Genomic DNA, 13,910 nt, shown 5'->3' with positions numbered 1-13,910 from the left:
AAATAAAATGATGCAATTAATATTAATTAATTGTAATTAATATAACTCTACTTACCAAGTCTGTAAAGAACGGCTAAGACGAATACACTTACCGATTCAGAGGTTAAGGTGGAAGCTAGCTTGTAGCATACAACACAATTGTCAGGATGCCAAACAGTGAGGTCATCCACCAGGACTGCACAATGGGCATGAGAGCGACACACGTCGCGGCCGCAGGGTTGGCTAAGGACCGCCGAGCATGCCGTCATGGAACAGCGTACTGCCTGTAAAATAAAAGATACATGAGTATCCCGTGAGTAAGCTGGAGGAGCCCGGAGGCACTGGGAGCTTAGAATTCACCGCAGTAGCAGTAGCGGAAATAATAATTTTAAGCTTGTAAGACAATATAGATAAGAATAATTCAAACCGTAATCGGGATCATACGCGGGGGGGGGGGGGGAAGGTCGAGATCAGGGGATATATATAGATATGTATGAATATATAATGAGATTAATCCTCGTGGAAAAAGGGGGTCCGCTGCCTCCGGGGAGACAACTGAGAGAGCCCAGGGCTCATGAAAGCCTATCGGAGAAGGCGGACAGGGGAATCGAGGGTTAAACCCGTCGATGGCACAAGGAATAATCGAACTCGACATGGGAATAAACGAAGGCTACGTCCGGAGATCCTGTAAGGAATGATAATGTATGTGGAGTCCGTGGAGTGCGGAACACCATATGAGGGGGAGGGGGGGAGGGATCTGTAATGAGTCTGTGAGGTGCGGGACCGGGTGGAGTAGCAGGAATAAAATGTGTATAAATATAAATATACACAACGTAAAAACCCAGACCGAACCGGATCCCACCCGCTTACCGATGGCCAATCGAGACGGCGGGGAGAAACAGCAACGGAAGGGTAGGGGAAATATGAACAATAATGTATAACAAGCCTCACACACGAACAGGGTCCGCCCGGGACGGAACAAGGTGATATCCAGTGTCAACATCCCCGAGGGGATATGAAACAAAGGCTGATTCCGAGCCTCCATATGAGAGCGAGTGAAGACATCCCTGAGGTGGGGGTGTCGGGGCGAGGGGGGGTGGGGGGGCGGGAGTGAGGAGGCTAACGAGAGGGGCAGAAGAACAGGTGTACCAACCTGAACTGAGACCCATGACTAAGATCACGTGGAAAGCCTAGGATAATAAACTGATAATAATATCACTGATATGGTAATACATGAAAAAAGGGAGGCATGCTGGATAATGACAATAATAAACGTAAAATAACCCGAAGAGACGAACGGAGAGGCAGGGGAAGACCAAGCTTAACACCGCGGGAGAGGCCAAGCTAGGCAGGGCTGCCAACATAACAAGGTGTCGGTGAGGTGCCGACAACAAACATAAAATAATAACTGCCTCACGAAAGTCCCGACGAACTAAAATACTAGTAAAATAACGTATTCGCTAATATGATCGCTACTACGAACGTGAAACGTAAAACGAAGTAAAACTAGTAACGCCCGAAGGCGACCAGGCATGCCAGCCTAAATGAACAAGATATCGTAATATCATGAACTAGCTGTTAATATAATAACAGACAAATACCATAGCATAAAATAAAACGGGGTGTGAACCGTGGATACCCAGAAAGATCAGGACGAGAAACAATCAGTATAGAAGACTGATTGCTAAGCGTCAAGAACGAGAGAGAGAGAGGAGGTAGCCAGCCAGCATGTCGGACCCGATGCGGGGTCGCGTAATATAAAAACTGAGATAATTAAATAACCAAGGGCAAGACTACCTCCAAACACTCAAAACTCATAGATCTGGTACTTAACTTAAGTGGAATAACAGTAGAATCCGACATCCTGGGATAAATCCTGGGTAAACCAAAGGAAAACACACACCAACAAAGAATAACAGCGTTCAAGCAGGTGCTATGAAAAGGAGTGTCTTCACTAGCGTGGGTGGGCTCGTTCGTAGTAGCGATTGGAGTTAGGTTGTTGAACGGCTCCTCGCTGTTCGGGGATGTTGACAGGAGTTATCTAAATGGTGCGAGACCTCTGGTTGTGATTTATCACGCCCCAGTTATTTATACCGACACCTTATTAGGTGAGCGAGCTGGGTTCAACCTAGCATTCTTATACAATTTTTTCTCTGGTAAATTCATAGCAGTTATTACCTTAGAAATGATGTAAAAGGAGCATTTCACTGGGCGGCACAGGTCAGAGCCCAGAAAGTTGATGTTTACCCCATATTAGTGGCTCTGGGAATTTCCAAAAGATTTTAGAAACCATGTTCTCAATCATGAATTAACATATCCAATTTGAATGGAAGTTTATTTCTACACCTATACAAACATTTGAGTCAGTTGAATTTACTGTACTCCTATGTCAATTTTCTATGACCAAACAAAAAGAAAAGAGGGTTCAATTAGTAACTATAATAGGTTACTTGGTTACTCTACTCCTGGACAACGCAACGTACTGCTATAATGCAAGCTCGATTCTTCTGGTTGAGATTCTTTCCCTCTTCTGCTGCTTTATGACCAAAACTTCACTCCACAGCGGATTCAGAGCATGCCAAGAAGTTTTAAAAAATGTAGGAATTAACAATAATGGGGAATACCTTAACAATTTGAGATTTCCTGTGATGATTGCCTTTGTGGCTCCTTCATGAGTCAAGGTCAATCAGCATCATCTCTGGCCTTTATGCCATAGTAAACGATGTTCTGTAGAATCTCCATGTGAGTATTATGGGAGAAACATTGTTCCCGTCGCAAGAAACGAGTTAAAAGGAATCATTCCTGTTCCATGTATTCTTCTGTTGACAGTAAGAAACGTAAGCTCTTTTCTTCAGTGACGGATATTCCGTATTCTGATCCTCTGTTTCCTTTGCCTGCAGGGACTCTGGTAATTGAGGGAAATTCCCATGATTTACCATCGGTTATTGATGATAATTTGTTGAATGTATTATCACCCCATGGGTTCTGGTAACTGAGGACAATTCCCATCACCATTGGTTATTGATGATAATTTGTGGAGTGAATTATCACCCCATGGGTGAGTAATCACGAATCACTCCCAAGCTACGCTTCCGGTGCGTGATCCAGTCCCAGTGTCCTTCACCTCCCACTAGCATGCTTAGTGGTGAGTTTTTTATGGCAAGAGTTTCTGCAGAATAACTTTTCGCTTCTTGAGACATTGCCCGTAAAACCGTCAAAAGTTCCCGTGCACAAATGACACACTCTCGAGTCGAGGTTGCCATCTCCCCACATACAGAGGCAGTCCCGTTAGAAAATCAATATCTTTCTCTCACTCCTCCCTACGAGCCTGGCTTGCCTTGTATGCCCAGGGGTCCTCAGCTTTGCTCTCCTCCTAGAATTCTCTGGGCTCATCCCAGAATTCCCCTACCACTAATGTTGACATTGTTCAGACCGCTTTGGCAGTGTCTCCAAATTTGACTTCGATTCGACTGAATTTTCTAAGTACCGATGCTTTCCCTCCTTCCAAGGAAGCTAATCAGAAGACTAATGCAACAGCCATTGCTTCTTCTCATGCGTATTACCGCTTGTGTCAGCAACCAAATCACAGTTCCATCGCTTACACAGGTTGACATATCTGTATTTGCCGCCATTCCTATGCTTGCTGACATCACTGAAAGTGCCACCACTTCAGCACATGAGTGTATCCTCCCTTGCAATGGCTATGAAGCCATTTAATATAATGGAGATTCATACCCTCACAATGCTATCACTGCCCAACCACATAAATGAATGATTGAATCCTCCTTATGGAAACGTTTCCTTGTCAATTCAGTCCGACTATCAGGTAGTTTCTACCTCTAGACCTCAATTATCTCGTTTGGATTCCAAGTATCCAACAACCATTCATCATGAGTGACAAACCTGTCATTTTATTGCAGTGTGTGCAAACTATTACCTTGCCTATGGAATAGCCAAGATATTAATTTTCACATAATTCCTCAATTCAGGTTTAGGATTTGTTTATATTAGGAAAAAGGGCGCCAGAGCCTTTACCTCCTTTTCCTTGAGTGGTACCCCCTTCAACTGCAAACGAAGTTCCAGCTGGTAAACACTGTAGACACTGTCCTCGTAGGAGGTGACCTAAGGGGCCTTCTTTAGAGATATCATACTCGTCCCTCATATAAGCTGTTTATATTTACTGGGTAATGTAGTCCAGATGTGTAATTCCTTACAGTTTTGCACAAAAGACGACACATCAGGAGTTGCGTCGTTCTTCAAGATTGCGTAGAACTCCGTACGAAAATTATTAGTGGTCTGTATAAAATATGTACACTTTGTTAATTTTAAATACAGTATCATTGTTTACATATTTTACAGTATAGTTTTACAGTAATATATAGTATGTTTCTTAACTATACTGTACAGTACAGTACTGTACATAAATTACTACTGTACTCTACAATATGAAAATGTAGGCTATATGTGCGATAAATGTCAAACAGTGCGAGTGGTCCGAACGAAAATAGTGAACACTTACATACAATATAGTTAGCTGTACTGTACTGCAGTGACAGTACTGTGCATATATTACATAACCAGGTCATTTGTAAATACTCAACATCAGATTAATGAGACACCAGGCACACAGACAAAATTAATACGATTTAACATAACACAAGAGGACATCAGCAGAATGATCAAGAGAGCAAAGAAAACGAACTGCACGATCGATCCTATACCAATATCTGAAGTAATTGGAGAGAGAGACTTTTCTAGTCTAGCCGAAATAATAATGAGAATAGCAAATGCAAGCATTGATGAATGTAAGTTTCCTAAATCTGAGAAAATGGCTATAGTCACACCAGTTCTGAAAAATGCACTGAACTACCAGGAATTAAGCTCATATAGACCTATTTCAAATCTATCCTTTGTCTCAAAAGCGCTTAGATATGTAATTCTTAAACAACTAGTCAGCCACTTAGAAGTAATAGAAGCTTTGCCTGACAACCAATATGCTTACAGAAAACTATACTCTATGGAGACAGCCATCTGCTCTGTTGTAAATGATATCCTGGAAATGATGGATGAAAATAAATGTGGTATTATAATATTACTCGATCTTAGTGCTGCTTTTCATACAGTGGTGCATAAACTCCTACTAAATGATCTACGGTCCATCAGCGTTGAAGATCAAGCCTTCGAATACCTAAAAGACTATTTGGTTGGTAGAAATTACTGTGTTTAAATTGGAAACTCTCATTCATCATATGAACCCTTAAACAGAGGGGTACCCCAGGGGAATGTACTTGTCCCAGTCTTATTCTGCATCTATACTATTGGTCTTATCGAAAATGCTACAAAGGCATGGTGTGAAGTTTAAACTATTTGCAAATGACACACAGTTTTACTTATCCATAAATGAAATACATGACACTACTGAAACTCTAAATCGAATCCTTGATAGTGATAGAGAATGGATGACATTTAAACAACTAGAATTAAATGAGAACAAAAATGAATTCATGGTGGTGGGCAAGAGAAACAGTGTGAGAAACTTAGGTGATATTGAAATGAACATAAATAATGACTCGGTGCCGATATCTAGTAAAGTTTGAGATCTAGGTGTATTTCTTGACTGTAACCTGTCTCTAAATGCCCAAATAGATATTGTAATAAAAACTGCTGGTTATCATCTAAGAAATATTGCTTTTATAAAAGAGTACCTGGACGAAAATTCTGTAAAGAAACTTGTGATAAACTGTGTTTTTACCAGGATTGACTACTGCAACTCTATCTACTACAATTCACCAAAATTACAACTTAAGAAATTACAAAACATAATAAACAGAGGAGCAAGACTGATAAAAGGTGTCCCACCTAGAGAAAGGATCACTCCTATACTAATCGGTTTACACTGGCTGCCGATTAAAGCGAGACTCACCAAGTTATAAGAACTGGGCGTCCAAAATACTTAAAAGAATTGCTACACATTGCACAGCCAACAAATCGTGTCGACACGAGAATAGTTACAGATGGCTTCAAACTGTTGGAACCTAGATAAATGTCTACTTTAGGCTCCAGAGCCTTTAAATATGCTGCCCCAAGACTATTTAATAAGCTCCCACGAAACATTCAAATAATTGAAGACATTAAGGCTTTCAAGAGGAAACTGAAGACTTTCTTATTTCATGAGTCTTTTGATTGTGACGATTTAACAGTAAATGAACAATATATGATATGAAATGTTAAATACTGTGAACGAACAAGGTAAAACGACACTGGAGGTCCTGTAGAGAGCAGGGTTCTCCTGCTGTATGGGACCGGAAAAGCAGCCATCAAAAAAAAAAAAAAAGTAATATACACTACAGTATCAGCGAGTGTTATATTAGATTGGAACAACAGCGTTATGTTGTTATAAGTGTCCCCATGACTACTGTAGTGTTATATACTTTACTTTAGAGTACAGTATTGTACCTTTGTCTTACTTCTAATTTACCAGTCAGTAAGGATGTAATATGAACTTGAAGTGTGTAAAGAAATAAAAAAAAAAAATTGCATTAAAATTCTATTTCTGATATGTTGCTAGATGATTTTTTTTAAGGTAATCTCAATCACTATAACTACTTATGCTAAATATGTCAGTACTGGACAGTAATTGGAAAATATTTACTTGCATTTTGTTTTATTTTACATTTATCTACTGCCTTTTAATAATGAACCTCTTCTTTTCAGGTCTGATTTAATGGTTAAGAAACTACGTTATTATGCCAGATTTATTGTTGTTTGTTTGTTACTGAAGAGGATGAAGTTGGTTCGGGATCTTGTCAGAGTACGTATAAACTTGCATTATTTAAAGCTTTACTGTATTTTTTTATCATTAATACGCACGATAATATTCTGTACATTCTTATATGGCAGACCAAGGGATATTAGAATATCCTAAACAAATGGGTACAGTCTAATGGATGAAATCAGTGAAGTTTAAGCATTAGATGCAATGGTTTTCACAATAGTTGTCTCCTTCATAGAAGTTCATGTGCATAATGTACCCATAATTTTTCTTTGCACACTGCACATTTATTAACTGCTCATGTACTCCTACGTGGATACAAACCTCCAAGTCATTTAGAAGTGTTACTCCTTGTTCAGTTTTCTATGCCGAGATAAAAAAGAAAATGGGGTTCAATTAGTAACTATAACTGGTTACTTAGCAACTCCACTGCTGGGCAGAATTATGTACTGTTGTGATGCGTGCTCTATTCTTTACATGGTCACAATCCTGTTAAGAGCTCTCTTCTTATCTACGATCATGACTTCACCGTCCACACTGGATTACCCTTATATTGCTGGGTGCTTTTATGTATTTTCTTGTGCTTATGTCTAGTGTCACTAGTGTTATGCAGACCTGCCCTTTCAGTGATGGTCGCCCTTGTGGCACCTTTATTGGTCGTTTGTTCCGTAACTGGAATACAAACCACGCTATTTAATAGGGGTATTACTTTCGGCGTAGCTGAAATGACGAGCCATTAATTTTTAACGAGGGTTTACTACCCACACCGCTAGTTAGCGGGGGTAGGGGAGGGTAGCTTGTTACACCCTCCCCCCTCTCACACACCTGTGCTTGAACTCACTTTGCTCTAGGCTCGGATGGTAGTCAGACGTGTCTGCTTTCATCCTCGGCGTCATTTGGCAGCCATTTAATGATTTTTTGCTTTTTCTTTTCTAGTTTTGTGTGTGAAGTTGGCCTCTGCGAATATGCGCACCTGCCCTGGGTTTCCCGACCTCCCCTGTGGAACATTCATGTCAGCGGTTGAGACTGATCCTCACGCCATTTGCCCTTCCTGTAGGGGCCAATGGAGTGATAGTAATAAGAGGTGTAGTGAGTGTAAGGAGTGGTCTACCTCCCAGTGGGAGAGGTTTTTGCGACGATGAAAGAAGAAGTCCAAACGGGATATTTCTCCTTCGAAGGTTTCTTTGAAAGGAGAAAAACCCAAGGCCTCTTCTTCCGTTGCCCAAACCTCCTCCAAAGCTCCCACTCGATTGGTCTCTTTCGAGACACCGTCGAGTGGTAGCATAGACCGATGTACTGTTTACCAAACTCGGGGCTCGAGAGATGATGTTGCTTCCCCTAGCAAAGCAGCTCCACCTCAGCCCCCGGGGGAGGATATGTCACTAATCCCCCTTTTTCAGCTTTGTCCTCCTTGGGGCTTGAGGGTTCGCCCTCCAAGGAGGTTTTACTTGACTACATCCGATTCTGTGCCGCTGTCAAGCAATCGCCGTCACCGACAGAGGTTGATCCTCTGTCTCTTGTCGACGTTGTGGTGTCAGAGGTATCCAATGCGGTATCACCCATCACCTCTGCCTCTTCAAACCCTACAGTAGCTGACGGCTTAGTTTCTCCCGTTCCTGTTCAACCAACGAGGGAGATACTAAGTCCAACAGTCTCTCCTGCTAGTGTTTTTTCCCCTCGGGGGAGTTCACTTACAGGGACTCCTCTTCGGAGGACTGATGAAGGTCAGCTCGCTGACCCTACGGCACCAAGAGGGAGCATTCATCGCAAGACTCGCCTTCCTCTTCGCTAGAGAGGCCTTCCTTCACTTGCGGTGAGGAGGCGCCTCTTCGGTTCAACATCTTCGATGCAGAGGAGCCTCGACATCGATCACCAATCACTGTTCCTGCATTGGTCCTGGATCTTTCTGCAGATCGTTCGCAATCTCCTTTGGTGGAAGGTCGTCCTTTTAAAGGACACGCCGACCTTCCACTCGACAAACCTGCCGACCTGCCGTCACTGTTCTTATACAAACCTAATAAGGTTTCATCTGAGCACGCTAAGGCACGCCAACCAGATACATAGCTGACGAGCGCGCTATAGTAGCTCGTCAGGCCCCGTCAACAAACAATAACACAGGGCATCTTACATTACCACCTAGTTATTACTATAGTTTGAGTGGGACTCTCGCGAGGCAGTTCTTTCAGTTTGAGTATTTATTTCGATCGGCATCTACCCGATTTTGTGTTATGTTGGCCCCCCTGTCCAGTTGGTACCTAACCGCACTGGAGGGCTCGGCTCGTTATTTCCCTGCCTCTCTCCTGCGTCCCCCTCTTACTATGAATAGCCAATAGGCTTTTCATCGCATGCTTGCCTACGCACATACGTCTAAACAAGAGCCCAGCTCTACGCGCTATGCACGCACTCTTGCACATACGCACCCGCGTTCTCCTGCACGCCAGGCCTTGCCTGAGCCTAAGCATACGCGCCCATGGCCAGCTGTGCGCCAACCCTCACCTTCACGCCAGCGCTCTCCTGCGCATCGTCAACCTTCTGCGCGCCAGCGCCCTCCCATGCACCAGCGCTCTCCCACGCGCCAGCGTTCTCCCACATGCCAGCGATCTCCTGTTCGTCAGCGCTCACGCCCAGCAGTTATTTCTCCTGTGCACCCACGATCTACTGATCTGGGCGCTACTGGGAAGTCAACTAGAGTGACTTCTCCCACGTTCCAGCTCTCGCCATCGCGCCAGCACTCTCCATCGCTCGCACGCATCGGCGAGGATACGCGCACTCGCCCCGCGCGCACTCGCCCCGCGCGCACTCGCCCCGCGCGCACTCGCCCATCATCTCCTTCGGATTCGCGCCCACATTCTGACGCGCGCCCACGAGCAGCACAGATTTCAACTGTGCGCCAGCGTGCTAGGGGTCTTTCTCTTGCGCACGCGCGCCCTACGACTGGTACAAGCACGCGCGAGCTCTCGCCCGCGCGCGCGAATACTCTCCCACGCGCGCCACAGTCTCCCACATGCGCTCCTGTGCACCATCCCGCACGCCCGCAGTCTCCCGCGTGTGACTCCTGGTATCCTCCCCCGCGCGAGCACCATTACTCTCCCTCGTGCAAGCGTCAATATCCTCCCGCGCGTGAGACTGCTGAACTACGAACGGCAAGGTCGCCATCGCCTCATTCCCCTACCCGCAAGCGCATACCATCGCGCATTGTGGGAGAAGGGAAACATCTAGAGGGGTCCAGGATCCCAAAGCCTTTTCAGGCGAACCCACCAATGATGAGAACTCCTCCCAGGGATCCTTCAATTCCTGTCCCTTCAAGGGGTATGTCTGACAGCGCGTCTGTCAGCCAACAGCCCTGGTTCGGTGCACTAATCTGAGCCGTAACGCAGGCGTTCAAGCCTGTCTTCTCTGAATTGGGGCACAGATCCTTGGCTGCTTCTACCCTCTTTGAAGAGAAAAAGAGGAGTTCCGGACGCTGTTACTTCTCTAAGGGCAAAACTGACTCCACACATGCCTTCAAGGCAGGTTCCTTCTTTCCCCCAGACTGTCTCTCCTTCCCCTTCAGACGAAGATTTCCCGTCCTCGGGAATCACGCGAGGAGAGAGTTTCCCCCATCGCACCAATGAGGGAAACCTCTCCTCGCGCCGAGATGTCTTCTCAGGTGGGGACTGAAAGGAACATGCCATCCTCGTTAATGTTGGAGTCCTACATCCTTCCCAGGAAGGAATCTAAGGACTCTAAAACATAACCGAAGTCCTCTACTAGGACTAGGATGGAGCCAGCTACCCACTCGGAGAACGTCCGCGACTCTCCCTAAGAAGAGTCTTTGGGGACAGGAGACTTCGCTGCAAGTCCTACATCCGGAGGAGACCAGCAAGAGTCAGAACATGCGTTTTGACAAGTTCAGACTCTAATGAGGGCTCTCAACGGGTTTTCCAACCCAGAGATCCCTCCTCGAGAGGGCAAGAACACGGTCTTGGACCGTGTCTTGGTACTCAGAAACCCTCCAAGACCAGTGCAGCACTGCCCTGGTCTCAGGGGGTTAAGAGTACCAGGGACAAGATCTCTCTACCGCTTTCCAAGATGTCCTCCTCCAACCGTTCCAGTGCCACCAACAAGCTCCTTCCACCTCCTCGCGTACAGCAGAGGAGGTACTTTGAGATCCTTAAGGAGCCTTGTTCCTCTTCACCACTCGCTAGAAGAGCTTACCAGGGGAGTCCCTCATGAGAGACTCTCCAACCGGCAGGTCTCATTCTCGGCAACCGAGATCCTTAACCAGGAGAAAGTTGCGAAGTGTGCTATGCAAGCCATTTCGTGGCTCAACATCTGGTTGGGGACCTTAGGTATCCTGATACATTCTGAGGATTTCTCAAAAGAACGTACCAGGAAAGCTATGGAGACTTTTCTTCTCTCAGGTACTCGCACGATCGAGTTTCGGGCCCATTAAGTCTCGAATTTGTGGGCAAATACCATTCTGAAACGTCGGGATGCAGTAGCTGAGAGATTCCATCAGAAGGTCCCTAGCACCGATATCAATAGGCTCAGACATTCTTCTCCAGAATGATCCATCTTGTTTGAGCCTAATGATGTGGAACAGGCCGCTGAGAGGTGGAGGAAGTCTCATCAAGACTCCCTCCTTCATAGGGCTTTAACATTTAAGCCCTATAAGCCTCCAGCATCACAGCAGTCCCGTCCAGTCAAGACTGCTAAAACGACGACAGCAGTGAAGACCGTGGTGTCTAAGCTCTTTCCTGTCAAAGGAAGGAAAGACAAAAAGTTCTCCAGGGGTGGCAAGAATCCTAGAGGGAGCAGCTGAGGCCGCAAACGCTAGGATAGGCAGTCCCCCTGCATGTCCACCAGTGGGGGGATGCCTACAAAGTTACAGGTGGAAGCAACTCGGGGCCGATTCCTGGACAATCTCCGTGATCAGTCTAGGATATCGCGTCCCGTTCATAACATCTCTACCTCCCCTGACGACGAATCCAGTGTCATTGAGCTCCCTTGCCATGGGATAGGAAAGGGGGCAAGCCCTTCGGGCAGAAGTCCAGACCCTGTTGAAGAAGGGCGCTCTCCAAGAGGTCCTCGACGAATCTCCAGGCTTCTTCAGTCAACTCTTTCTTGTAAAGAAGGCGTCTGGAGGCTGGAGACCAGTCATCGACCTCTAAGATCTGAACAAGTTTGTCAAACAAACTCCGTTCAGCATGGAGACGGCGGACACGGTCAGACTAGCAGTAAGACCGCAAGACTTCATGTGCACACTGGACCTAAAGGACGCGTACTTCCAGATCCCAGTCCATCCATCTTCAAGGAAGTACTTAAGATTCAGCCTATACAACAGAAAGTACCAATTCAAGGTGCTGTGCTTCAGTCTCTCCACAGCACCACAAATTTTCACCAGTGTTCACCCTGATATCATCTTGGGCACACAGGATCGGCATCCGTCTCCTCCGTTATCTGGACAACTGGTTAATCCTAGCAGACTCAGTGTCATCCCTTCTTCAACACTGAGACAAACTTCTGAGACTTTGCCAAGATCTGGGGATCATGGTAAATCTCGAGAAGTCCTCACTGCTTCCCACTCAAAGACTGGTATACCTAGACATGATTATAGACACCAATCTCCACAAAGCCTTCCCATCAGACAACAGGATAGCAAGGTTCAGGAAGGTTGCAAGACCTTTTCTCAGACGAGAAGAACTTCCAGCCCAATTGTGGTTATGTCTCCTTGGTCATCTTTCATCGCTGGCCCGTCTAGTTCCCAACGATCGCCTCAGGATGAGATCCCTCCAATGGCGACTCAAGTCCCGGTGGAATCAAGGGTACGATTCCCCGGACATCCAGATCCCCATGGGACCTGCGGTACTGATGGATCTCTAGTGGTGGGTGGCAGACGAGAACCTACGTAAAGGAGTGGATCTTCTCCTCATCCCCCCGGATTTGATGCTGTTTTCGGACGCTTCAAAAACAGGGTGGGGGTTCCATGTGCTGCACCGCACGACCTCAGGCCTCTTGTCAGAGTCAGAAAAGTACCTCCATATAAATCTCCTAGAGATGAAGGCCGTCTTTCTGGCCCTTCAACAGGTCCAACAGTACCTGGCAAGTCACTCTGTGGTGGTGATGAACGACAACACCACAGTTGTGGCCTACATCAACAAACAAGGAGGTACTTTTTCGCAGCAACTACTCCATCTAGCAGTAGAGATACTGCGGTGGGCCGAAGTCTACTCGATACAACTATCGTCACGCTTCATTCCGGGCAAAAGGAATGTGTTCGCTGACAATCTGAGCAGAGCTTCTCAGATAGTGAGTACCGAGTGGTCTTTGGATCATCTAGTAGCCAACAAAGTTCTGACTTTGTGGGGTTCTCCGACTGTGGATCTTTATGCAACGGCCCTGAACTTCAGGCTCCCGCTGTACTGTTCCCCAGTTCCAGACCCCAAGGCTCTCTGGCAAGATGCTTTCTAACAATGGTGGGACAACATCGACGTTTACGCCTTTCCCCCATTCTGTCTGATGAGGAGGGTACTCAACAAGACCAGAACATCGGTCAATCTTTCAATGACCCTTATAGCTCCGTTATGGCATCACGTGTAATGGTTCCCAGACCTTCTGCAACTCCTAACGTAGCTACCAAGAGAACTCCCTCCACGACACAATCTACTCAGACAACCGCATGGCAACATCTTCCACAAAGCCGTAGGTTCACTACGACTTAGCGCCTGGAGACTATCCAGCATCTCCTCTCTGAGAGAGGACTTTTGCAACAAGTTACTGTCAGGATGTCTGGAGACCTGCGAAAGTCATCAGCAGCAGTTTACCAGGCAAAGTGGAAAGTCTTCTGCGGTTGGTGTCGTGGAAGGGGTATGTCTCCACTCGATGCCACTATTCCAACAATAGCGGAGTTCCTCGTGTATTTGTGGGAAGAAATGCGCCTTTCAGTCTCGGCAGTGAAAGGCTATCGCTCAGCCTTAAGTCTAGCCTTCAGGCTGAAAGGAATGGACATTTCTTCATCACTAGAACTGTCCCTACTCATACGTAGTTATGAACTTCCCTGCCCTCAGTCGGAAGTGAGACCTCGCCCATGGAACGTGGTTCGAGTTCTCAGGTCTCTTAGGAGACCTCCCTATGAACCATTACGGCAGGCATCAGATCGCCACCTAACTTGGAAGAC

General features: G+C 46.0%; 1 protein-coding gene across 3 annotated transcripts in view; it reads left to right on the top strand.

The window, feature by feature from the left end:
- Positions 1–13,910, top strand: part of LOC137625788 (protein SCAI-like) — a 156,202-nt gene that overhangs the window by 59,009 nt on the left and 83,283 nt on the right. For all 3 annotated transcript variants that reach the window (XM_068356678.1, XM_068356679.1, XM_068356677.1), the window contains exon 4: positions 6,694–6,790. In XM_068356678.1, the coding sequence (XP_068212779.1) occupies positions 6,694–6,790 (97 nt within the window). The remainder of the gene's footprint in view (positions 1–6,693; positions 6,791–13,910) is intronic.

This window comes from Palaemon carinicauda, chromosome 32 (assembly GCF_036898095.1).
Source record: "Palaemon carinicauda isolate YSFRI2023 chromosome 32, ASM3689809v2, whole genome shotgun sequence".
NCBI lineage: Eukaryota > Metazoa > Arthropoda > Malacostraca > Decapoda > Palaemonidae > Palaemon > Palaemon carinicauda.
This window is presented reverse-complemented; position numbering and strand designations above follow the sequence as displayed.